The sequence below is a fragment of the Cydia pomonella genome, chromosome 2 (genome assembly GCF_033807575.1).
Source record: "Cydia pomonella isolate Wapato2018A chromosome 2, ilCydPomo1, whole genome shotgun sequence".
Taxonomy (NCBI): domain Eukaryota; kingdom Metazoa; phylum Arthropoda; class Insecta; order Lepidoptera; family Tortricidae; genus Cydia; species Cydia pomonella.
The window spans coordinates 31,856,226-31,882,695 of record NC_084704.1 but is presented as its reverse complement, the minus strand read 5'-3'; the positions used below and the strand labels follow the sequence as shown (position 1 = coordinate 31,882,695).

The 26,470-nt window shown below is 37.3% G+C and overlaps 1 protein-coding gene across 1 annotated transcript in view; it reads right to left on the bottom strand.

The window, feature by feature from the left end:
• LOC133515361 (cadherin-related tumor suppressor) overlaps positions 1-26,470 on the bottom strand; it is a 178,276-nt gene that overhangs the window by 17,107 nt on the left and 134,699 nt on the right. Inside the window, exons 2-3 of the mRNA XM_061847890.1 lie at positions 5,579-5,887; positions 4,172-4,405 (exon numbers count right to left, since the gene is read on the bottom strand). Of these exons, the coding sequence (XP_061703874.1) occupies positions 4,172-4,405; positions 5,579-5,887 (543 nt within the window). The remainder of the gene's footprint in view (positions 1-4,171; positions 4,406-5,578; positions 5,888-26,470) is intronic.

Genomic DNA, 26,470 nt, shown 5'->3' with positions numbered 1-26,470 from the left:
GTAACTGTCTATTAGTACTCTTTCTTGGTTGCATTAAAAATACATAATGAGTATTTTAACGCACGGGTTTGCGGAACGTGTGAAATATTTTTAGGCGAGATTATGCGACGTCCGATTTGCCGAAGTGCCATTTGATGGAAACGAAATCGAATCATCGAGTAGATCGGAGCATACAATCCGAGATATAGTTAAGGAAATACAATATTATTATGTTTGATTTTTGCTTAATTTGTTAAGCTCATAATACAACCAGTAACGGTCAGTCTTTTTTGTTCAGTTTATTGTCATCCACCCTGTATCTTTCAATCTTTATTCTGTTTAATACTCGTAGAATCTGTTCGGAAAGAGAAGAGTCGTGGAATGTATTGTGCCCCATACATTTCACGACTCTTCTCTTTCCGCACAGAGTCTATGACGAAATGTGCTTAAACGTGACGCACCTTAAAATGTTTACTCTTGATTCTCCTTAAAATTATTTATTATTATATTATGTATTTACTTGCCTACATAGATAGGTATTTAACTCCTGTACATACCGTGGTTCTCAGTAAAGTGAATAATAAAATTAATTAAAAGCCATTAGTACAACACTCAAGTTAGTACTTGATTGGTAAATAGGCTTTATTTTCACCGTTACTATTTTATGAGCCTTACCTACTCTTTTAATAGTCTCTTCCTTATTTCCCGATTGACACTAAACTTTTAATTGCCAACAATATCCCTTGCGCGGAATTATATAGAACTTGTCTCGGTTGGAATAATATTCTACTGCAATAACATGCATATAAAAACAAGTAAGATATTGCTCATTTATCATGTGTTAAGGGATGAAAAGCTGTTTAGGAACATTAATACGTTGGATATCTGCATAAAAACGATTTTAAGAATGTTTTTATATAGAATTGATAAAGTAAAGATATTTTCTCAAACTTGCTATGAAATGATGACATGACTTACGTCAAATTAGGTGCACCTGATATGTAGATATCAGGTGCGATGAGTGAAGATGATATGTAAAGAAATTTCATACTGCCTTACACACCTAGGACTGTAAAGCAACCTTCTTTTGTTTTTTAGCGTCAAATTGTGACACCATCAGTTAGCTCGGTACGGGGATCTGTTGTGCATATTCGTTGCTAAGCAACGGCGGTGGCGCATCGCGCAGGCGCGCGGACTTACGCGCGTAAGGTTGTACACCGCTGGTAGAGTGGCGAGCCAAGTAGGTCGCCACAAAACAAATTGACTACAATTTTTTTGTTTTAATTGCAAGTTTGAGAAAAGCACTATACATATCTCGGCGAGAAACGGGGTTGCCGTATATATATACTTGGCCTGCAACCCTACGTTTCCCGGCCTCTATAGTAATATACTATCACAGATGTAGTGAATAATCCTTTCCCATCGTATTTTTTCGGAATCGTTCGTATTTGTCATGTTACTTCAATCAACCTCAGTACTTTTTGTATCAAGACTGACTGAAATAGCAAGACACGTTTGTGCATTTCCGTGAAAATACGATGCGAAAGAATTTTTCACTACATCTGTACCTATTTTATAAAATACAATTTAAACATAAATTGTACATCTACTAATAATTTAATTACGGGTGATTTAAATACCCGACCGACATTTACTTATATATAAAACAAAAAACAACATTTTTTTATCAAAAATTACATTTTAGATTCAAGCTTTCATCGACGACTAAGTATAATTTTCTTCAACTAGTCACCTTAGTAGCTCTATTCATTTTATTTATTTTATTCTATTGCGTCTGATAGCGCATTAGTAATATAGGTAACATATCATTCTACAAGCCCACAAACTCAATGAGGTTATCTCTCACTCTTCCATACTAGTGCGACAGAGAGACATTAGATCATTCGCTACGGAGCAAACGATTGGCAATCTTGGCTAGGCACTTAGTTCGATCACCGGTTTGTCTGGTCGTCTGGTGTAAGCAGGTATACCAAATTTGAGCCCAATCGAACGCCAGGAAGTGGTTCTAATTGAACTTCAAATATCTGACGTAAGTAACACCGCAAGTCTAATAAAAGTTTGCGAATATTATAACTACTTTTATCCAAATCTACAATTATTTGCTTTTTCCTTCAAAATGCGATAAAAACCGAAAATATCAAAAGTATACAACAAATATATACCTACAAAAACAAGTACTGAAATCATGGAGTTGGTACTATAGTCAAACATTGTCCTTACCAAGTACCTAGATTGCACTTCGTTGAGGGCCTAACGATCGTAAAGCATGGCGGCCAAGCGACTCTCCCGACGTATACTTATCACCCCTGTTCACGATTTTCCGGGTTATTTATCAATCAGACTTGACCGTACTTTAAGTGTTTAACGTTCCCTAAAGTGGGCAATTTATTGATACCGCTTATGATTTAATTCGGTGAGGCCAGTTAAATGTAGACAAGCTTTATTTTCATTGTTAATTACTGACGCATTCCGGGCTAAAGTGTTGTGTTAATTACAAGCTACAGTAGTAGCGAGAGATAAAATAAATAGTGTGTAGGTACTGTGGACGGACATGCGATACGGTTATTTATTGGCAACAAATAATCGAAAGCGGGAGCGGAATCAATCAGGCTACTGGAGGCATGTAAGGGCGAGTTCTCGTGTACTCATTTGCAAATATACCAATAAAAATCCTTCGCAAAATGTCAAGGTCCTTGAAGTCCTCAAGCGGTATTTCGCCTGAGTGCGAACACTTTGCATGGTAATCACTTAATTTATTATAAAATGTGTTTAATTGAACATTTGATCTGTCTTTACGGTCGCTGCACCTTATACGCTGACCTTTATCTTACTTCTTTTGTTAATTGAGAATAAACATGACTACTCAATTGTCTGGTTGGATCTTGTTTTTGATTTGCTAATTATTTGTTTATTTTATTAAGCCGTTTGAATTCGTGAAGATCGTTTAGCGGTGGATTTAATTAATATCTCTAATTAATTTGAGATGGTCATGATTTTCTTTTGCGTAGCGGAACCCAGGCTTCCATAAGCTGTGGCAAAAAGCTACAACGTTAAAAAGATGATGATTATTGGTAACGTATTTTTTCCAGACACAGAAATATAACAAAAACATTTGTAACGATAATCCACTGGGACAAAAGCCCCGCAGGAATACAATCCACATGGGTGGATCTACAAACATTGTTTAAGCTTGCGTAGCGTGGCCATGCGCCTTGGGTGAGTCGATTTATATTTTAATTTAAACATCCTTTTTAGGGTTCCGTAGCCAAATGGCATAAAACGGAACCCTTATAGTTTCGCCATGTCCGTCTGTCTGTCTGTCTGTCTGTCTGTCTGTCTGTCTGTCTGTCTGTCTGTCTGTCTGTCTGTCTGTCTGTCCGAGGCTTTGCTCCATGGTCGTTAGTGCTAGAAAGCTGAAATTTGGCATGGATATATAAATCAATAAAGCCGACAAAGTCGTACAATAAAATCTAAAAATTTAATTTTTATTAGGGTACCTCCCCTACACGTAAAGTGGGGGAAAATTTTTTTTTTCGCTTCAACCCTAGAGTGTGGGGTATCGTTGGAAAGGTCTTTCAAAACTAATAGGGGTTTTTAAGAAACATTTTTTGATAAAGTAAATATATTCGGAGATAATCGCTCCGAAAGAAAAAAAATGTGTCCCCCCCCCCTCTAACTTTTGAACCATAGGTCCAAAAAATATGAAAAAAATCGTGGAAGTAGAGCTTAAGAAAGACATTAAATGAAAACTATAGCAGACATGATCAGTTTAGCTGTTTTTGAGTTATCGCAAAAAGTTTTCCCTTCATAGTAAAAAGACTTACTTTAATTAGGTACTGATTATGCAAATTTGCCTATTTGTTTAACTCGGGTGAAAGGTACCGTTTCATCCCTTGGTTAACAATTTACTATACTTTAAGCTCCAGTTTAGCTTATTGTGACGGAAGAGTAACTACGGAACCCTACACTGAGCATGGCCCGACATGCTCTTGGCCGGTTATTGTTAAATGTCAAATATTTCAGCTATAAAACCGTTTCATAACAATTGGTTTCTTGAAACCTAGCCGTGAGCGTAAAATAGCCGGTGCAGAGTAGTTGTCTCAGTCGCTGAAGAGCGTGTAAGAGAGCTGGGTATTGGAGCATCAAAGTTAAAGACCAAGGTGTCACTTACCTCTTCATAGTCCAACCTAGCAGTAAGCGTGAACACGCCAGTCTGCGGGTTCAGCGAGAACACGTCATTGGCCCAATCGCTGATGAGCGTGTACGTGAGCTGGGCGTTTGGCCCTGCGTCCAGGTCGTAAGCCGCCACCGTGCCCACGATGGAGCCCCGGGCGGCGTTCTCCAGGATGTCGAAGGAATATGCGCTCTCCTTGAATACGGGCGGGTTGTCATTGGAGTCCGTCACCTTAACAAATACAAAGTCTATTAAATTACATTTGAAATTTGCTATGGCCATTTTCAGAAGATTTTATTATTTTTCTATGCGTTGCGGCTAATGAATGATGAATTATTTTTAGTACCTAAAAACTTAGTAAGATTGCAATTCCAATAAGTTCTTTAGTGAAAAGTCTTATGAGCGCTATATGATATCATAAATGTCATAATGCCAAAAATCTTCAAATTAAATACAAATTAAAGCGAACATTAAAACTTAACTTATTTTGTTAAATTTAACAATACATTTTGTTTATATAGAATATTGTAACAATAGTAGATTGTTAAACAAGGGATGAAAGGCACCCATTTCTGTCGAGGTTGTTTGGCGTTTTAACGCAGTGAGAGCGCCTATAGTCCGAGGCGGAAATGGTGCCTTTCACCCGAGTTACACACTCTACTTTTCATATAGACAGCGAGGAAATGAAACAAAACAAGAAAAATTAGCAAAATGAATAATTAAAGTAATAGACCTATGGTCATCTTTTTTTCCTTAGGACTTACTTAAACTTAAATCGGACACTTCGCATGTCTGAAGATAAATAATTTCCAACGAAAACATTTAGATTGCAATATTTATTACAATTACAACACACATATTTTATCAAACTATAGTAATATTAAATTAATGTTTTATCCTTAAAGTATGAAATCTCTCACTTTTTAAGTTTTTCTTTAATAACCCATTTAATGTCGTAAAAACGTTTAAGATTCTGCTTTTGCTCATTTATGCAAGTTTAAAGTTAAAAAAAACTTTTTGGTGTATTCCTTTTGGTACCCGCGTTATGAAATCAATTTACTTAAATACAATTCAACAAAAGAAATAAAAAATAATTTATTTGATGACTTACATCATTTTTGCTAAAAAATGATCCCACACAAGATCAGTAAAATTAGAACAATTACCAATTGTTCCAGGTGGGGAATTAGATAATATTTTTCCATTTGTTTCCACCTACTTGCTCATGGAACAGGGACATAGAGGAGTGCACCACTTTTCTGCACTAGAACAGACAGGTATCACTTTCTGCGCACTTTATAGACCAACCCATCCACCCACCACCCACTTTCAGAGCATGAGATATGAAAAATATTTGTAAATTTCATAATGAACACAACAACAATTTCGTTTGAAAAAACTCACCTGCACAAGCACAGTGACATCAGTAAATTGCATTCCATCATCAGCTCTGATCACGACTTGATATTCCGAAATCGTCTCCCTATCCAAAGGATCCTTCAGCGTCAAAACGCCCGAGTTTGGATCCAATGTAAAAGGAGTCTGCTCCTCCGACTGAACGCTGTACGTGATGGTCCCGATGGTGTCCGGGTCTTCTGCGGTTATGGTGGCCACCGGTTGCCCTGGCGCCAGGTCCTCCGAGGCGAAATACGCCGGCGGAATGTTTTTGAACATCGGGGGACTGTCATTTTTATCCAAGATCACGACCTCGACCTGAAATGAAAAAAAAAGTATCGTGAATAGATTGAATAATGGACCCTTGTCAAGTTGGACATTTTAGGTAGATATATAATAAATGCCAACTTATGGGAATCAGATTTAGTAGGTATGTAGTGGCGGTAAAAAATGATGAAATGCATTTTATATAAATGGAAACATAATTACATAGGTTTACTGTACACGCTTGAATGCTAATATTGTCTGCTTTTGAGTAGGTCAAATTGTCAAATTTCATTAAAATTTGTTGACAATCATTAATAGGCATTATAACCGATAAGCAGGTGCATTTTTAAATAAGCTAAAATGGTATCCCAGTACAATGCCTTTTAAAGTTAAACAAAGTGAAATCGTAATAAAGCATTTAAACATGTCTGGACTGCCACAAAACCGTCGCAGAAGAAGGCTGGTGATGTTTTATTCATAAGATTGGCACAAAATCGGCCAATTTAACACAATATAAGAACACAAACCAAATTAATAATTCTAAAAATGCAGCCAGCGAGCGGCTGTCTCGACAAATGTGTGACTCCTCCGACGGATGGAATAATAAATACAATGTGGCCCTTTGGGGACATGAAACTGTTCGGACAGGGACGATGGTCTTGTGGGACTCTGTACGCTCAAACCAGTCAGGGTAAAAACACCAAAACCACGGAAATGTTGCACCTAAACCACGAGACGATACAACGCCACAAGGTGTTCGACATATCCCGAGCAGTGAATTTTCTATGTGACAACTTATATAATGGTTGCTAATTGCAAAAGTGCAGTGAGTAGGTGCCAAAAAACAACAGTATGAATGCAAAGTTTAATAACTATTAAAATGCGCACTGTGTGTTTTCCGCCACAAATAAAAAAACTTTAGTTGTTTTGTCCTAATTATCCTGAAAGCCTAATGGTTATAACTAGTTAGATCGAATTCATAATGCATAATTTTGTTATTTATAATCGAAACCCGATGTTCACTGGATTAATGTATCATACTCAGGATCTTCGGAACCTGCCTAAATTATTGTTGCCTTTTTGTTGCTCGTACGAGTATCTTGTCCGGGCCTGAGATGAATTGCATAATTTAATGATTTCGGGTGTCGTTAAAGAACTGAATTGAAAGAAAATCAAGAAGAAATTGAGCAGGAGCGCTCTTGGCTTTCCTATCTGTGGTCCTATGCATTCATCAATATGATTAATGAACTTGTTTCTCTTATGTTATTTTTTGTTCCGATTTTGTTTCATACATCATTTCTTTTGTTATGAATGACCTGATACTGCGGTTTTTATGAAAGAGTTTTGCAAAGAATCGAGGTTTTATCATCCAAAATTTAACACTTTGAAATTTGATTTGTATCTCTTATCAGTTTTAGCAATTTAAATAACTGTAGGTAAACATGCCAGAAACCTTTTATACCAAACTCCAGAGCATGACTTACTAGATAAAACCATCTTCAGATTCTTACACAAAAAATAGTGAGTTGATTTTATTGATCCGTCCAAAGGTAACGGTCGTTGTTTAATTCTCATTGCCTGCGATGCATCAGAGAGATAAGATTAATAAAGTCAAAAGCGAGCTTTACAAACGCAGCCGGTGGACGTTTACAAAAAGCCATTCGGAACAAACTCGACAAGTCAACAAAGGAACAGAGGAGTAAAAGACCAAGACGCTAGCATTTCGTCATCTGTGAGAAGGTCGGTGCTTCGGACTCGAAGAATTCGGGGCACAATGATCGGGGCCGTCACAGATAAGAGCGCGATTGTGGAGAGTTCCGTGCCCTCGGAGGACGCGCGCCGCATTTGTTATGATGACTCAATCTTTTCATTGTAGGGTACAGTCGAACGACTCGATAGGTACCTACAGGAATGCTCTTGACGCCTACGTAACGTTACAGAAGCAGCAATTAACGCTGATTGTCCGATCCCACTTCTTTACAAAATAAATTGAAACGTGTTAATAAAATTTGTTGTCCGGAGAAAGTATGAGAAACTGTTGGAACTATTGTGGTGATTTTATTGATATTTCTTTTTATTAGTGTTTTGATGGGAAAATTAAACTTATGCTCTTTATTGGTAGTTTAAACTTCAAAATAAGACGCCTGGCGTGGTGCCACACAATGCGGTGCGAGTTGAACGCTTAATATTAAACAAAAAAGATTTATCATGAACAAAAAGCGTCCGTATAGGTCGTGGTATGCTAGAGGACCCCCTGGTGCTCATGTTTGAAGTAATCGATTAAGGGAAGAGAAATGACAGAACGTCGGCTTAGAGGGATCATCGATTAGTCAAGTTTCGATAATTGATTATGCTCCGCTACTAGATTAATAAGAACTCATGAGCGTTTTCATGTAGTGCACCATTCATATGATTAATTTAAAGATCTATTAGGATTTCAGAGTAACAACAATCATACTATTTAACTCTATTAAATCTATCTATAAAAACATATCTTCAAATTCGCTGTTTTTTTTTACCATCGGACATCGACCCTGTCTCGTAACCAAAAAAAACTTTCCTCCCATGTTCGTTTGTAAATTCTTTTTGGAAGTAATTTTAGGAACATCAATCATTAAAATCGTTTACTCCGGAAATTCACCGGCAATCCTTTACAGCCACATGTCTGCTCCATTTCTTGAATGCAATTTACATTACACCTTGCGATAGATATAATATTTGGGATATGGAATGTTGAAGGAAAATCAAGATTAATTGCTGCCATCTCTATAATTCTTGACCAGGTCTTTATACACATTTTTGTTTACAATTTCAGAGTTACTCTGCATATAAAATGATTTTTAATCAATTTAAAATAGCATATGCATAGTGAAATGTTTTCTTTGACCGAAATTTTTGGTCGGGAACCAAAAGTAATAACAACTTTCATAGTGAAAAAATGTGTATTTTCGCAAGGCTAAAATAGTATAGTAGTAGGCATTTTAGGGTTCCGTATCCAAAGCAAAAACGGAACCGTTTTTCGTCATGTTCGTCTGTACGGATACGGTTGTCAGAGCCATTTTACTCTGAAACTACTTATAAGCAATATTTTAATGAATATTTGGAACATATGTGTATTTTGTGAGCCGGTCATAGTTAAGAAATTAAAATAAATAAAAATATATTTTTAGAGCTTGGGGAGGCACTCCAAAGTAACTAAAGTGAAGAAAAAATCACTTTCGTAAAACCCATCACCTGGGCATTTTTTTAATTACGTTTCTAATGGGAGATCCAGGCCCCTTTAACGCAGCCGGGACAGTGCTTAGATGAGGAGAAGAATAAGTTTAGAAGCTAAAGCTATGTTATTTTTGTACAGTCGTCATCAGATATATCGGAACGGCCGAGGTGCTCAAAAATATCTTAACACGCACTCTAACACCTTAACCATAGAGGCGTGTTCAGATATTTGTGAGCGCCTTGGCCGCCCCTACATATCTGATGGCAACTGTACGCAGTAGATATATTACTGATTTTTGAGAAGCCTGTCCACAATGGGTAACGCCCCGAGGTAAATACAGAATTTAATACATTTTGCTACACGAATATAAAGCACCTGAGCTAATTTTCTAGTTCATTAAGAAAGATTTGTTTCTCATGATTAATTTTGAATTATAACTTGCACGTAATTGACCGGTAAAATAAATTTCTGCGTTTTCATCACGATATCGAACTAAAGGAGAATTCGCAAAGCCTCTATTACAAACAATCTATTAGGTGCCAAATCATGCATATGACAGCTGTGTCAAAATTTGCAATATAGCTTTACTTTATATTTACCTATACGAGTATAATTTCTAGGTTACATTATTTTCATTTGCTTTAAAAGACCTTGCACGTAATTAATATTTCTGGTTTAGCCCAGGTTATTGGTTGACTGGTAGAGAATGCCTTTGAACATTTACTTCGCTATTTGTACTATACGCATGTAGTGCACAATAAGGATTATCCAATATTTTTATGACAACCCCTTATTTATTTAAATGGTTAAGTTCGAAAATATGTTCTCTCGTATTATTGAATGAAACCAATATGTTCAGTAAAAATTACATATTTTGGTATGTAAATGCAACATTAAATTCTGGTTATAACTGCAATACTACTGTTAAGATATTATTGCTTGTAACAAAGCAAAACTTAAATATTGCTCCGTATCAATCACTTAATTTCCACGTCAGAGAATATTCCGTAAGTTCTTGTGTTTAATTTACATGAAATATGCCCCTACTTGCCACTGTTACCGATTATAAGCCAGCTTTTACTTGAGGAGAACTTAAATTAAAATCTATCTACACTTTTTACACAAATTCCGAGGATACCTCCCGCGGAGGAGGAGTGCGCGGAAACCTAAAAATGCTAATCCAATGTCCTGTACCAGAGAAGACCCGAACGCCTCGAACGCTTCGCCTGTTGAATGAACTCCGTACCAAGTTTTTCTTAAAGAACTCCAGATAGAACAATGACCAGATCAGTTATACCTAGTGTAAGTGTAAAAGGAGTGTAATAAAAAGCCGGCAACATATTTAAAGTATTTTAAAGCGTCCATAGGCCGCTACCATCGCTAGCCATCACGTTTGCATGCCCGTAAAGGATGTCGAGCACGCTCATGATGATGATGACGGACGCTGACACTTATAAGTGAATCCAAACTTTAGTAGCAAAATAGTAATTAACTAAAAGAGTAGCTATAAGTAAAATTCACTATATAATAGTGGAACAACCACAGTGCAAAACTCTGTTCAGTACCCCTAGTGTAAATTTAGTCGATAGCGAAACGTGACGTACGCGTTTGCGTTAAGTCTCATTTTGTATGGGTTTTTGAACAGCGCGCCAAGCGGGACGTTTTGGAAAGTCAAAAATCTCATACAAAATGACACTTAACGCAAACGCGTACGTCACGTTTCGCTGTCGAAAATGTTTACACTAGGGGTACTGCTTGAGTTCATCGCTCGGTTAACTTTGGTATGTTTTTCAGGGGCGCAGAGGCGCGGGGACGCTGTCAGAGTGAGAGTTAGGATGGCCAAATTCCATTGGTTTTAAATAGTCGATTGGCTGAAAAGCCATGGTAATCCAAAGCCCTGCGCGCCCGCATAGCGCGCGGGACGCCGACGGATATGGTGGCATCGTTTAGGCCCGCTCTGTGTTTAGACCGCGCGTGACTGCGCGCGGCCCGCTATACCCCCGGGACTCGTTACAAATTATGTTATGCCTAAAGATTAGTTGCCGGAGCGATAGGGAACGAGGAGATATTTGGATGCGCGGTTTTATCTGAATATCTTCTAACAGTAGAACGAATTTTATTGTGTCAGTTGTCTTAATACCGAAGGACTTACTCGTACCTATGTCATGTGTATATATGTGCACATATGTCTAATAAAATTTAGGTATTGTCTGTCATCTTTTTAACTTCTTTAACAAGGTATTTTATATAATTATTTTCCGTGTTTTTTTATTCACTGCCAATTCATCTTAAATATTTAAATGGTTTTCAATTAATCATTATTAACTTATAAAGCTAAATAAAACACGTTTTATGCTATGCATATTTTGGTTGGATTCTAAAAAGCGTGTTTAAATGGAACTATGCGCCTAACTGCCGTCTGTTGCCTTCTTAACCTAAACCGACGTAAGCTTTGCCTAAAGCGGGACTGTTACGTCCGTTTTGTATGAGGATCAGTGTTCTTGCACCATAGACTATTGACCACAGACACCACATTAAGCGTTTATGAGGACTCGTGGTCACCTCACTACACATCTTTGGCGCTCTTTTTCATATAAACGCCACGGCGCTCCTCACTTACATTACATTCTGAAACTTTTTTTTACCATGACAGCCAGTAGTTATAGTTTACCTTAGACTTCATTTTTTGCTGATAATTTGTAGTTTAGTCGTTATTCGATGATTTCGAGATCAATTAATAGTCTAGTGTAATAACCTTAACGCTTTTCGGTAAAGGAAAACATCGTACGGAATCCGTACTAATCAAAATAAGGCCTAGTTTACCCTCTGGATTGGGAGGTCAGATGGCTGTCGCTTTCGTAAAAACTAGTGCCTAAGCCAATTCTTGGGATTAGTTGCCAAGCTGACCTCAGGCTCCCATGAGCCATAGCATAATGCCGGGATAGCGCGAGGAAGATGACAACGTTAGCTGTATCAAAAATGTGAGTTCTTGTGGGGGTTAATATTAATATTGCTTGACATCTCTCAATCGTGAAAAACTAAATATCTAATATGTTTTGTCTAGTAAGTAAATGATCTGCGTCTCGCATTACCATCGCAACGCCCACTCGGCTATCGCATCCCCGCAAATATATGTAAAATATGCACAAAGAACCCCGGATAAAGTGCAGCGATACTGCGACGCAATTTGCATCGCTCGGGGCCGGCGAATATTCGGCGATATCATGGACCAACCAAGCAAGAAGACTGGCAGTGTCTATAAAGAGCGTTCGTTTAAGCAGCGCCATCTATAATAATAACAATAAAATTCTTTATTGCGAACTACATAAAAAAGATACAGAATTGAGAAAAGATATAAATTGGTAGGTAACAACAGGCGGACTTATCGCTAAACAGTGGTCTCTTCCAGACAAACTTCAGATAGTGTGATAGCGAAGTTAACGGGTGGTGCAAAATAAAGCAACAACACACACACCACCCATATTTAACAAGAATCGAGTTATTTTGGCAGCCAATGGCAGCGCTCCGTAGCAAACAAATGCCACTGTCACTCTGATAGGGATGAATGATAGAGAGAGATGACTACGCTACGCTACGAAGTATTAACGATTGGCATGTTGGCTACGCGGGTAGAACGTCTAAGCGCTGAATAAAATGCATGTAACTGAGAATTTCGTTATTTTGGATACTTTACGACGGGAGATCAGTAGCACTTAGGAATAGGAACCCGCCAACGGAGGTCTATTCGCCGAACAGGCCGCGTAGCCAACGTTACAATCGTTAACGCTCCGTAGCGTAGCGTAGTCAACTCTCTCTATCATTCTTCCATATTAATGCGACTGTGACAGTTGCGTTTCGTTCACCACGGAGCGTGAACGATATGCACGTTGGCTACGCGGGCAGGTATGTACAGAACTGAGAATAATACTACGACCTGACACTGACATATTCGCTAGCGTGTGCGTAATTTTATTTCTATGCATCTTGCTTGTACTGGCATATTAGTGCGAGCAAGATGTGTAGAAAGTAAGTTACGCAGACATTAGCGAATATGCCAGTGTCTAGCTTGTGGTAGCCCTACTGCTGCATTAGGTCACTAAACTGGCAATAATCTGAGTATTTTAGGAACGTTGTCGGTCTTCTTCTTTTATTCGTCCATGGCGATATGTTTGAGTTAGCGAGAAACGTCACCCGTTTTGGGAATTCTGGGGGATGTAAATGATGGTACCGGGGATGCTAATGACCGTGTGAGGTGATGAATGTCTCGTTGTTAACGGTTTCGGAATTTTCAGGTTTAATAGTGTAGATGCGGAAGTTTTGTGATGTGATTATGTTGGTGTCAGTCTGTCTGTTAGAGGTTTTTTTATTAGAGAAAAATATACAGTGCAATATGTGCAGTCGCCATTAGTTATATCGGGGCGGCCGAGGTGCTCAAAAATATCTGAACACGCACTCTATCGTGTTGACTATAAAGGCCTGTTCAGATGTTTGTGAGCACCTTGGCCGCTCCGATATATCTGATGGCAACTGTACAGTCAGGTGCAGAGAGAGGTGACCCCCCATACAATCCGTCTATGCAGGGGCCCATTTCTCGAACGGTATCAGACTAATATTATTAGTTCACAAACTGTGTTCCGTATCCATGATAAAACACTAATATAATAATATTAGCCAAATATGGTTCGAGAAATGGGCCCCAGCGCGGGTCAACTCTCTCTGCAGCTGACTGTACATTAATTAAAATAAAGAAAGGCTTGTAACTTGTGGCAAAAAAGTTGATCTCATAGATTCTATGCGATAAAAATCAAGACTGATCTTGTTATATATCGTCTATAGCAGGGGCAGGGAGTAGGTAGAGAAACAGTAAAACACCTTAAGTATTATGATCGTATAAGAGCATATATACATATTCTCTAAAAACCAGCCTATATATACACGTTACGTTGCGCTGACATAAGCAATATGCGTTTATGTTGCTACTTAATCCAAAGCGTCGCTGCTAAACATGGAAAGTGGCTAATTATAAATAAATAAATGAATATTATAGGACATTATTACACAAATTGATGGCTTTTCCTTTGTCATTTATTTATATATTTATTTGTTATTTATATATTGTTTATATATAGTAATAAATGTAGTATACCTATATATATTAAATATTTGTAGTATATGTATTTTATTTTATTTTTGCACCACCCGTTACCTTGATTATGTTCGCCATTTCTCTATCTGAAGGTTGTCTGGAAGAGATCGCTGTTTAGCGATAAGTCCGCCTGTTGTTACCTACATATTTATACCTTTACATACTTTGTACCATTTTTTTTTTTTTGTAGTGTGCAATAAAGCATTTTATTATTATTATTATTATTATTGACTAAGTCCCACAGTAAGCTCTATAAGGCTTGTGTTGAGGGTACTTAGACAACGATATATATAATATATAAATACATAGAAAACACCCATGACTCAGGAACAAATATCCATGCTCATCACACGAATAAATGCCCTTACCAGGATTTGAACCCGGGACCATCGGCTTCGTAGGCAGGGTCACTACCCACTAGGCATTTTACAGCTGCCTAATTTCTGCATTTTTGATGTTTTACCGTTCTGAGCAGTTTTACATGATATTAACATAGCAAATTTTGGTAGATCTGTACGTGGTTTGGTGAAAAAACGTAATAATTGGAGGTCGTCTCTCGAAAACCTAGTTTAGGTAATTTCAACCATATTAGAATTAGTGTAAAAGAATATGGCCAACACCCTAGTCCCTAACAAGTTCCTTAATTCCAAGCATGTTTAAATGTTCATGCGTGCCAGACATGTGGGTACATACATAAAATTCCGTACAATTACATTTAAATATGTATTTATGCAAGCATTTGACATTAAGTGGCACATAAAGGAGATCAAAGTGTTTTAACCACAAAGATCACTGGAAATTTCATCAATTTCCCAAACAATTTAAGGATTGCGTGCATTGGAAAGTAGTTTACGTGCCGTATGATTTCGCTGCATATTTTATTAAATCCCGTGTTCCTAATGGATACTCCACTCAGAAAGGGTGTAAGGGTACCAGTGTAACATGAAATCGAAAGGTGGATTGATGGACGAGAATCCTGGGACGCAGGCACAACACTCCACCAACTAAGGTAGGGAAGCTTCCCCGATTGTAGCAAAAATATATTTTTTGCCTTCCGGTCAGAAACCGTCAACTTTGCTCCCGCTGCGCTAAACGAAGTTGCCGCTTTCCGGCACCGTCGAGCAGAAAAATAGTATGCGCACCACGGGGGGAATCGTAGGAAATTCCATCCCGCGTGTTTGCTACTTTTAGACGCGGCACGCAGTGTTTTACTTTTCCTCCCTTGGGACACAAATAACTATTTCACGTCACCGATTTGATAAAGGCTTTTCCTTCCCTGCTAAGAGGGGTCAAAGAGCTTACGCTTTCGCCGTAAATATGTCATATTGTTATCTTGTGATACAATCTACTAGTATCTATCATATCCGTGATCATGCTGGTTTGCCTAACTATTCAACTCACCTTGGAATAGCAATTGGAATAGCGCCACAAAACATCGCTTTACACCCCTACCTACGACATCTACCTACTGAAAGCACTGTACTGAATCTAAAGATATCAAGCTTACATGAAAATCCTTAGTAACAGGGGGCCTACCGCGAAAATGGAAACTAGCAAATTGCAGGGGTCTTTCTCTTTTACTCTCAGTAGGACGTAAATAATTACAGAGTAAAATGCCCGCAATTGACGAGCTTCAATTTTCGCGGTTATAGCCCCGTTCGCTATGCCATACCAAATTAATATTCCTAATCATAATACAATTTTGAATAATAATTGTATCCACCTGACATATCTTATAGACTGGCTGATGTTACGTAACATTAGATATAAATAGTTATAAATATTCAATACTGTGATTGACATATAAAACTATGTTTTTTAAGGAATACATGAATACATTTCTATGTATTTAAGTATTTATAAATATTTATATATTATATATATCGTTGTCTAAGTGCCCTCAACACAAGCCTTATTGAGCTTACTGTGGGACTTAGTCAATTTGTGTAATAATGTCCTATAATATTTATTTATTTTATTTATTTATTTAATGTGCAAAGCTGTTTGCTGACTAGAATTTATCTTTTACTTTTTATTACGAAAATAATTGCCTTAATTTTGTATTACCTAAGCAGAAATGTTTGCAAACGATGCTATTATTAAGGCCTCCCTCAGGCTCATATGGTGAGAATTTTCGCTGTCTTCAGGTGTCGTCTCAGTGGCTCAGTTAGCAGAACATGGACTAGTGATCCAGTGTCGTGGGTTCGAGCCTCGCTTGAGACAGCGAATTTTTTTCTACTTTTAATTTAATAATTTCTTTTTCCCTGCCATACGTCATGTATGCCATCAAGGTAAAAATAAAATATATAAATAGATAAATATTACCGGACGTTATTACACAAATTGACTAAATCCACAGTAAGGCTTGTGTTGTGGGTACTAAGACAACGATATATATAATTACTTAAATAGATAGAAAACACCCATGACTCAGAAACAAATGTTCATGCTCATCGCACAAATAAATGCCCTTCCCAGGACTTGAACCCGGAACCATCGGCTTCATAGACATGGTCACTACCCACTAGGCCAGACAGGTAGTCAATTCATCGTCGCTCATGCTGGTTTGTCGAACCATTCAACTCACTTTCGCTCACTTAGCCATTGGGAATAGTGCCGCAAAACGCCGCAGTTAGCGGATGGGTCGCACGCGAACACAATTTCGCCTAAATTCGCAACCTCGGGCGCCCGAGACTATTATTGCGTGATCGATACTATAATTTTATAATAACAGAGTTCTTTTTATTTCACGATGGCGGTAAACACGCGTACGGCCTACCTGAACCATATACCGTATCATATGGAATATATTTATACGTATTTGAAAACTATTGTAACTGCAATGGGACCCCACACAGTGCATCTTCGAAAACTCTAGCAATCTCCTTCAACTAGGTACTTAGAGCATTTAACAACTGGTGACGGCTTTAAGAGCTTACCCCTCCGTCGAAAACCTCGGCCAATGGTCATTGATCGGCTCTAACCTCGAATAACATGACGTTTTGCTGTAGTTAGGTGCCATACTGCCCGCTATCGTAAACTGTTGCAAAGTCAAATGGGTTTTGCACATTTAGTCGTAGTGCTTTTTCGTAAACTAAACTTTAAATAACTAAATAAATTATATTTAGTGACGATTTTTTGATATTTGACAAATTAAGCACAATATATTGATTTAAACCAACACGATTTTCATTCATAATTTTAGTATTAGTTTTAAAATTACAAATTAAGCAGATAAGATAAGGATCAAAGTCAAATGGCGTTCTAAATGTTTTAATCTTGTGTCGAAAGATGGCAGATAATTTACTGGGGCAACAAAGTTTTCTTTGACAATCCACCTCTATTTGAAATTCTCTTTGATATTACTTATACTTCACTTTATAATATAATATAATAAGAGTAACTATTTTTGGCTATTCCATAGTTAGTTTAAAAAAGTTCATCACTCATGGGTTACAGATACAATGTAACAAAATAACTACAACATCGCGTGTTTTCAAGGACTTAGAGAATACTTTCCTACATTAGCTATGCAAAACAGTGGGCCAATCAGTTAGGAGAATAACCCATGCAACAGTTTGTTAGTTTATTTAGTATGCTAAAGTGTACCAATATGCATTTAAAATACCTTAGTAACCTGAGAGACAGATAAATTATTTAGACTGACAATTTCTGTAAAAAAGCTGATCTCTAGAGACAAGCACACGCCTCTTAATTTGCTTATGGATTATACGAGTAGACTTTCGTAAATCTAGTAAGGTCTCTAAGATATAAGTATTAAGCAGTCGTAATTGTGATCAATGTGTCTTATAAAATGCTTAATACCTGAGAGCCTAGTTAAAACAAAGGTGAATGGAAGGAATGCAACTTAATATGGAACTTATGGAAGTCAGTATTAACTTTTTGACTTTTCTCTGGTAATCAAAGCTGACGCACAATCCTGAAAAGTACCACACAGGAATAAGGATTCTACTAACTTGTTAATAAAGTTCAAAGTCAAGGCCAGTGCCATGAACAGCAGACCTCGTTGCATATACCCGAGGCTCGTAATAGCAATTCTATTGCTTGCTCAATAAGGTTCAAAACCAATATCAATGCTATTACAAGACCATATCATAGCCTTTCTCGGTTTACCGGTGGCGCCTTATATCAATTCTATTCCTTTCTCAATAAGTCTCAAAGTGCCACGGCAAGTTGACCACGTTGCCTATACCCTTCTCGGGTTGCCTGAGGCTCGTGCGCTTTCCCAGAATGACAAAATTGCTCCATTCTTAAACTGAATTTTACGCAAAATTGATACTTTATTTGTCGATATCAGATAAATGCGTAATAACTGTGCTTGGAATATTTTAGCACGCAAATTACAGTGATTTTAAATCAGTAGGCAGTTGACTTTTTAATATTTCAGTCACTAGGTCGTAGTTAGAAATTGTTGCATTTTCCACATTCAGTACCTATTTTTAGTGAAACACTTTGTCTGGTGTCCCTCTAAGTCACTTGGTTTTCTCAAATACATATTAAATATACCAATATTCTATCTAAAAATAAGCAAAAATTTGTAGGCCATGATATACACCATGTATTACGTATGTGACATTACAAAAATATCCTTTAACTTGGGTCAGAGGACTCACAGCGATTCCAAGCTTTGTTTAGCGCAAGTTAAACACAAAACGAGACAAGTAACAAAAATAAAGCAAAGATAACAACTGAAATGAATAGCGGAAACAATCTAACAGTTTGCCGTAAACAATATTCGCCGTCCAACTATTATTCCACATTTAGCTGGCTCTTACACTAGGAGTCCGGTGTAAAGTGTACTCCGATTACGAATAAATGTTACAAATGTAAAGGCCAGTTTTACTCTGGTTAAATTGACTGTTTGTGTGCTTGTAAACAGGAATACGCGGCAAATAAATGAAGTACACGAACGAAAATCACGAGCGCTGAATTTTTCAACGTCGCGGGCGCATCGCGATCGACTCGGGCGCAGCGGCGACCACAAAGCGGGGACGATTAACGAACTGGGACCAAATAAACCATATCATTTTATTACGTAATGTTTATTCATTCATTTTAATGATAAACTTGGCTAAATTGTTCATAATTACTACCCTAATTAGCGGGCCCTTTTCTTATACCAGTAGACTTTTGGCCCTTTTGAGGCTATATTGTCTTTAATAATGTGCAAATGTGCACCATGCACTTCAACGCTATTATTATTATATAACATTATAATTAAAAATGAAACGTGTATGTATAATTGCTCCAAAATATGCTAAGATGAGAGACAGAGCTTCCCGGAACGTCTGAAATAATCATGAAGTTTTTTGTTAGGTAGGTACCTATAAAGATAATTTAATTTTGTAGTTATAAGAAAGGCTTATAAAGACAAAATGTAGATCTAAGGCTTTGAAAACTCATTTTCTCCATGATTTTATGCAGAAACTCCAACTCGTCTGTTAACCCAGAAATTAGAAACCGTAATAAAATGAATGTTTTTGTATTATAGACACGACTTTGAATTTGCAATTTACAACAATAGTCAGCCAATAAGCACTTACACCATAAGTACTACAAATTACACACGGCTTTTTTCGAAAATTTGTAGCCGCATCTCCGCCTCATCACCGGTCACAACAAAAATAATAGCAATAACAAAAGAATTAACACGTCCGCCAAAACGCAGGTGGTTCTAACGATTTATCGATACGCGATACGTCAGATAATGACCGGCCACTTCTGTCGCAACACACCGATTTCGGAGTGCCCGTCGGTCATCTAACGATGGAGCGATAATTAAGATCGGAGCATTATTTACGCCCGCAGCGTCCCGACTGAGTCGGTCACGACTTTTTCCGACTCGACCCGACTATTGTGCCCCGTGTTTAGTTTGGCTAGCCGCTTTCCGCACGGCCGATTTACACGCTCAACTATAGATACGATTTGTCTGTCAGATAAAGATAAGTGTATTGAACCCGAGCCGACGTCTGATCATTTTTTAGGTCCATTCTTCGGATTCGTAGGCGCTTAATTATAAAGAATGAGTTGGACAGTAATTGGGCAGCGACTAGATAAGTCCTGTTTGCATTTTTAATCGCTATAAGTACCTACATTTAGTATTAATTTATTAGAACAACGGTAATACCTATGTTTTTATAAATGGTATAATGTAAATACTTATAAAAAGTAAGTAGGTAGTAAAAATCCTTCCAAATGTTTAGGAATATTTGTACACATTCTTATTATTAATATGACTCACACGCATTTCTGCAAGTACACTTAGGAGCAAACTGTCCCAATAGTAGCATATTAGGAGAAAGTGTAGAGGTTGATGTCGATCAAGGGGAGGGGTGTATATAATAATAATAAATAATAAATAATTTTATTGAAAACAGTATAAGTACAGTGTTAGCACTTAAAGACTAAGGATTAAGGATAAGGAAAAGTTTACAAATGCCTGAACTAGGAGTTCCTGTGTTTCAGGCAGAATAGGACCACATTAATTAATTTGTAATTATTCACTTAATTATAATTATAAATAGTACACAATAAAAATCTGGTAGGGTGATAACCTTAACAAAATATGGCTAGTACATAACAGTACTCCTTAAAAATTTCTACTAATCGGCCTAACATATGATGTAATTGGCATTTAATTTACGGTTATTTTGTAATTTCGAATCGAAAAGTAGAAAACAACACATTTTTATTTTTTCCAATATTTCTACTTCCTCCTTTGAAAACTCCAAATAGGAAACCATACATAATTAAAAAATGTAGCCTCTCTAAAATGAGGTATCAACTGTTTAAATCGTGAACATAGTTTTCTAGTTATGGCAGAATAACAGTCGTCTTTAACATTGAACTAACAGACACTTTCTATGGCTGTTTTTAATGGTACACTTTTGCACCGAACTATAAGGCACCTAAAAGTAACTTCAAAAATATGCCCCATTCAAATAATTTCATGGTGATTTTATAGTGGCCTTGATCGATATCAACCTCTCCATATTCTCCTAATATGCTACTATTGGGACAATTTTGCTCCTAAGTGTATATTACAAATGAATTTATCCACGTTATAAAATAAGTGTCACTTTTTAACACCACGTAATTGAAAGAGACGGAAACTGTCACTATCACACCGTCACGTAATCATATCTATACAGCAGATTCAATATCTAATACCTATGTACTACATTATGGTTTGTTTAACGCGTAAATTATTGAAATGATATTGATTATTCTTCAGCACAGGAATGTTAGACAAATCATCTTACGCCGTTAGTTATATGGTTTCTCTAGATGTAAATAAAGTAGCAGGCATAGATAGTGTCGAGCCACAGATATATAATTAATAGAACTCGCATACAGCACGTTTTTAGGGTTCCGTAGCCAAATGGCAAAAAACTGAACCCTTATAGATTCGTCATGTCCGTCTGTCTGTCCGATTATGTCACAGCCACTTTTTTCCGAAACTATAAGAGCTATACTGTTCAAACTTGGTAAGTAGATGTATTCTATGAACCGCATTAAGATGTTTACACAAAAATAGAAAAAAAAAAACAATACATTTTGGGGGTTCCCCATACTTAGAACTGAAACTCAAAAAATCTTTTTTCATCAAACCCATACGTGTGGCGTATGGATAGGTCTTCAAAAATGATATTTAGGTTTCTAATATCATTTTTTTCTAAACTGAATAGTTTGCGCGAGAGACACTTCCAAAGTGAAAAAATGTGTCCCCCCCCTGTAACTTCTAAAATAACAGTATGAAAAATCTAAAAAATATATATGATATACATTACCATGCAAACTTCCACCGAAAATTGGTTTGAACGAGATCTAGTAAGTAGTTTTTTTTTAATACGTCATAAATGGTACGGAACCCTTCATGGGCGAGTCCGACTCGCACTTGGCCGCTTTTTTATGTAAGCATAGCTTACAATGTTTGCGTTATAATTTACGCAACGTTACCTAAAAAATCTAACAAAGTCATCATATTAATATACCCTGTAGGTATATATGACAGCGATAGGGTTTTTTAATAAGGTGATATTACATTTATATCAACCGACTCTGGTCGGTTAACATTTTTGATCAATTTAGATTTTTTATTAGCATATCGATTTGATGGACTAGATCAAAATCAAATTTAATGTTAATTAAAGATTAAATCAGAATAAATATTGAATAAATATTTTTTATATGAGACATGTTTGCAAAAAAATATGGTTGCGTTGTGTCGCTATGACAACCGGTTATGGATATGTCATCAAAACTTTGGGCAACGCCGTAGTGGAACTTATGTGCATCGGTAGCTCAACATCTATCGATGTGTGCCTACCGTGCCTAGCTATAATTGTTAGTTATATCGGATTAATTGTCAGTAGTATATAGTCTCTGTTTCATCACATATTTTGACCGAAGTAGCTCGAGTTCGGTGTGAGGTATAGAATATACTAATATGCATGGCCATGTTTGGTTATAACCTGGTTTGTCTAAGGTTAAAGTTTTACCACCCAGTTATCACATAATGCCTATAAAAGACCACAGAACACTATTTACCACAACTGTCAAATCTGCGGCCACAATATTTTACACTATTTTACGCGTAGTATTTCTTTCTCTATCTATGGCATAGATATATCTATGGTTTCAGAGTGTCGCGGGACCGCCCGTCGCGCCTCCAACTACTCGCTTTAAATGTACTGCCGTAAAAATGACACAATTTATCGGCGTTTTATGAGACATTTTAAATCAGAAAATGAATACACCATTACCATTCTGGAAGTTGTATTATATATTAAGGCATTGAATTAATAAGCATCCCAGTTAAATTTTATATCTATGATAGTTATAGAACTGTTAAAATAAGCTGTTTGTTAATACATATTTATATTCAGAAGTGTATTTTTGTTTAGTAATGTAGAATATGTAAATGTAACATATTTATAACAATTAAAAAAATGTTCTTAGAATTCTTCCCTAGTTGAAAACAGAACCTTACTTTGTTCAGTCAATAATGACCCACATATATATTAATAGACTTACGAATAGCAAAAGATGGCAAGAACAGAATCTTTCGGAAAATTGTGGGCATGTCACGTACTATCGTAAAAGGAGTCGAATCGGGCTTCAGTACCCACCAACTAAGGCTCGTTACAACGATTTATCGATCGCCTCTAGGATAATGTTTTTCTCAACTCCATTCTGTTTTAAATACCTACAGCAAAAGTCATCGACTTCGCGTGTGACATTCGCAACCTCCGATCTTACGGCACAGTTTAATAGAAATTGAAACTTAACACCTACAACATAAGGTCTCCTTTTAAAGCGTGTCGTTATGTAAGATTCGAGATTTATAAAAGTTTTATTTATTGGACAGCCCACCTAATGGATGTCGGATGTGTATTGTCAGTACTGTTAGCTATTTCTTGAACCAAACAATCCCATTAGCCAAAATATTTATTCATATAAGAAATAGCTCTTATCTAGTTTTTGTCATTTGATCGATGGTGCGTGATCGCAAATTAATCAGCAACATAATGACATAAGCATTGGGGCTAGAAAGCTTGGCATTTGGAGACAATGCTAGTAGGTGGGTATAATTATCGGTGTAAAAACTTGGAACAGGTTTGATGCTCGACATGAAAGATTACTCTAATGTTGATGTAGTGAATAAATAAATACAACTTTATTAGATAAACAGTAAAGCCCGTCACAGACGAAGCGATAATATACCAAATGATATCTTATCTTATAGCAAGGCATCTTATATTTTACGTACTATTTGACAGAGTAATAATAATATATATTTTGGTATCTTACGATATCTTATAGCAAGGCATCTTAAGATACTTTGGTATATTATAGGGTAGCTCGGTATATTAATATTTTGGTATATTTCGTCTCTCTCACAATGTGGTGCTAGATAGACAGCGATATACATTTTGCTATCGTTGGCGTGTGGTGCTTCTCATACCAATTATAAGATATTTGTCGGTATTTGTCGGTATCTTACGGTATATTTAGTAGGAGATACGTTATAAGAAATATCTAGCAGGGATCGGAAACCGGTATTTTCTGTATGGGAACGAAAACGGTATTTTTTCATTCTTTGTTAATTACTTCATTTCTAATTAGGCAATCTAATAATACGAAGTCGTTATCTGAAAACACAACTGAGTCCTACATTTAGAGTATAAAATAAACCGAAATATATGGTTATTTCGATGTTTTTACAAAAAACCGGTTCCGATCCCTGATATCTGCCTCATCTGTTATTTATTTGTGATAAGAAATAAATGACAGATAGTATTCACATTGACACATTGCAAATAGGTTGCCTAGTAAAATTGCGTACGGACAGAAATATTTTTATTAAGTAGTAAGGTTGTCTGGAAGAGATCGTTTCTTAGCGATAAGACCGCCTGTTGTTACCTAACTTTTACGTGTTTTTTCATTTCCTGTCTATTTTTAATTGTTTGGTGCACAATAAAGAATATTTACTTACTTACTTACTTACTTTATTTTGTTTGTTATTTAATCGTATGAAAAAAAAATTAAAGCTATAATGCAGGTTCGAATATAGAAACCACCACGGCAGAGTTCGAGACGTTTATTGTCAAGAAAATCGCACCACAGTAAATATTACAGGAACAGTATGACAAGCGTTAGCTAAAACTAAGAAATTACAAAAATAAAAGAAATTAAATGAATGTATCACAGTAAATGTTGTCAAAACAGTACGGCAAGCTAGTACTAAAAGTAAGAAATAACAAATCTAAACAGTAAGCAACAAGCGTAAATTATTATTGTGCAAACATTAACATTAGACAAGGCTAGCGTTTAAGAAAACTAAAAGTTTACAATGAAAAATAATAGTGCAGAGCAAGCGAAACTAAAATAATGCTAAGCGTTTAGAAAATCAAACATATGCAAAACAAGTCAACAGAGTTTATGTTAAGATTTTAACTTTAACAAATAAGCGGCAAACAAGAACTTAGCGTATGAAACTATTTAAAGGCACAACAACAAAAGAGACTAACTAAATGTTACAACTTACGATTTACTTAACCTAACATGCATACGAAACGTAGTGCAATGCCAAAAAGATATCCCGTGCTACGGAAGTATCGATTAGCGCAACTACTCCTAAGTACAAAGTGCACGTCCTAGCAGTTAGATAAGTACGTCGCGGCTGACCGGCACTGTACCGTGCTACGGAAGCAATACCGGGCGGTCGCGATGCTTTGCTCGTCAAGTCAGCTACTCCGTCCCATGTCAATGTGATCGGATCGCTGCGCGAGACAAACTGAGCGAGCCGGGGCCGCGCTGTGCCTTATAAAGGCCAGACGCGGGCGACCGTGCGGGCTGCGCGCGCGCGGGGTAAGGCGGGTGCCTACGATACCGGGCGCATCAAATAGCACGTATGACTAATATTATTACTCCGCGCGGTGGTTTCTTTTACGTTGCATTACAATCTCCCCCTCTGGCTCCGAAGACGTCTCGGCGAGGAAGCCAGATTATCACGTTGACGAGTTTGACGACCACGGGGGCGCGAAGTGCGTTGGGATGTTTCCTTGGCTACAGGTTTCTTTGGAGGACGACCTCTCTTGCGGATTGGTATAGCAGGCGATGGCAATGGGCTATCTTTATCGCATTGGTATGGGCGCAATGCTGAGGTGTGATACAATCCAATACTACAGTTCGGATGGCTAGGGTCGGCAATATGGAAGGAACTTGGTCCATGACTGCTGAGGATTATGTAGGGCCCATCTCTCCGAGGGGCGAGCTTTGCACTAAATCCTTGAGCGGTTTTACTAACGGCGTGGCTTTCTACCATCACTCGATCTCCAGGCTTATAATTTGGACAAATTCTTCTACTCTTGTCGACATATTCTTTCCTCTTCTCCTCCTTCATTTCCTGAACTTCTCTTACTCTTTTCAGCGTTTCCGCTAGGGTCAATAACTTCGGCGTTATTTCCGGAATGAAATTTTCTGACAGAATTATCTCCCTTAGATCATGCTCATTGTCATCAGGGGTTCTCAATTCAAATGTCAGATAAGCAGGTGAATGGCCAGTGGTCGAACCTGTCGCTGTGTTCATTGCGAACCGAATACTTGGTAGCTGATCAGACCAGACACGATGATTGTCACCTACGAGTATGGCTAGTTGCGTCTTGAGATCTCTATTTTTCCGTTCAACGGGATTGGTCTCTGGATGATACACGGGTGTAAACGCATGTTTGATCTTGAGAACATA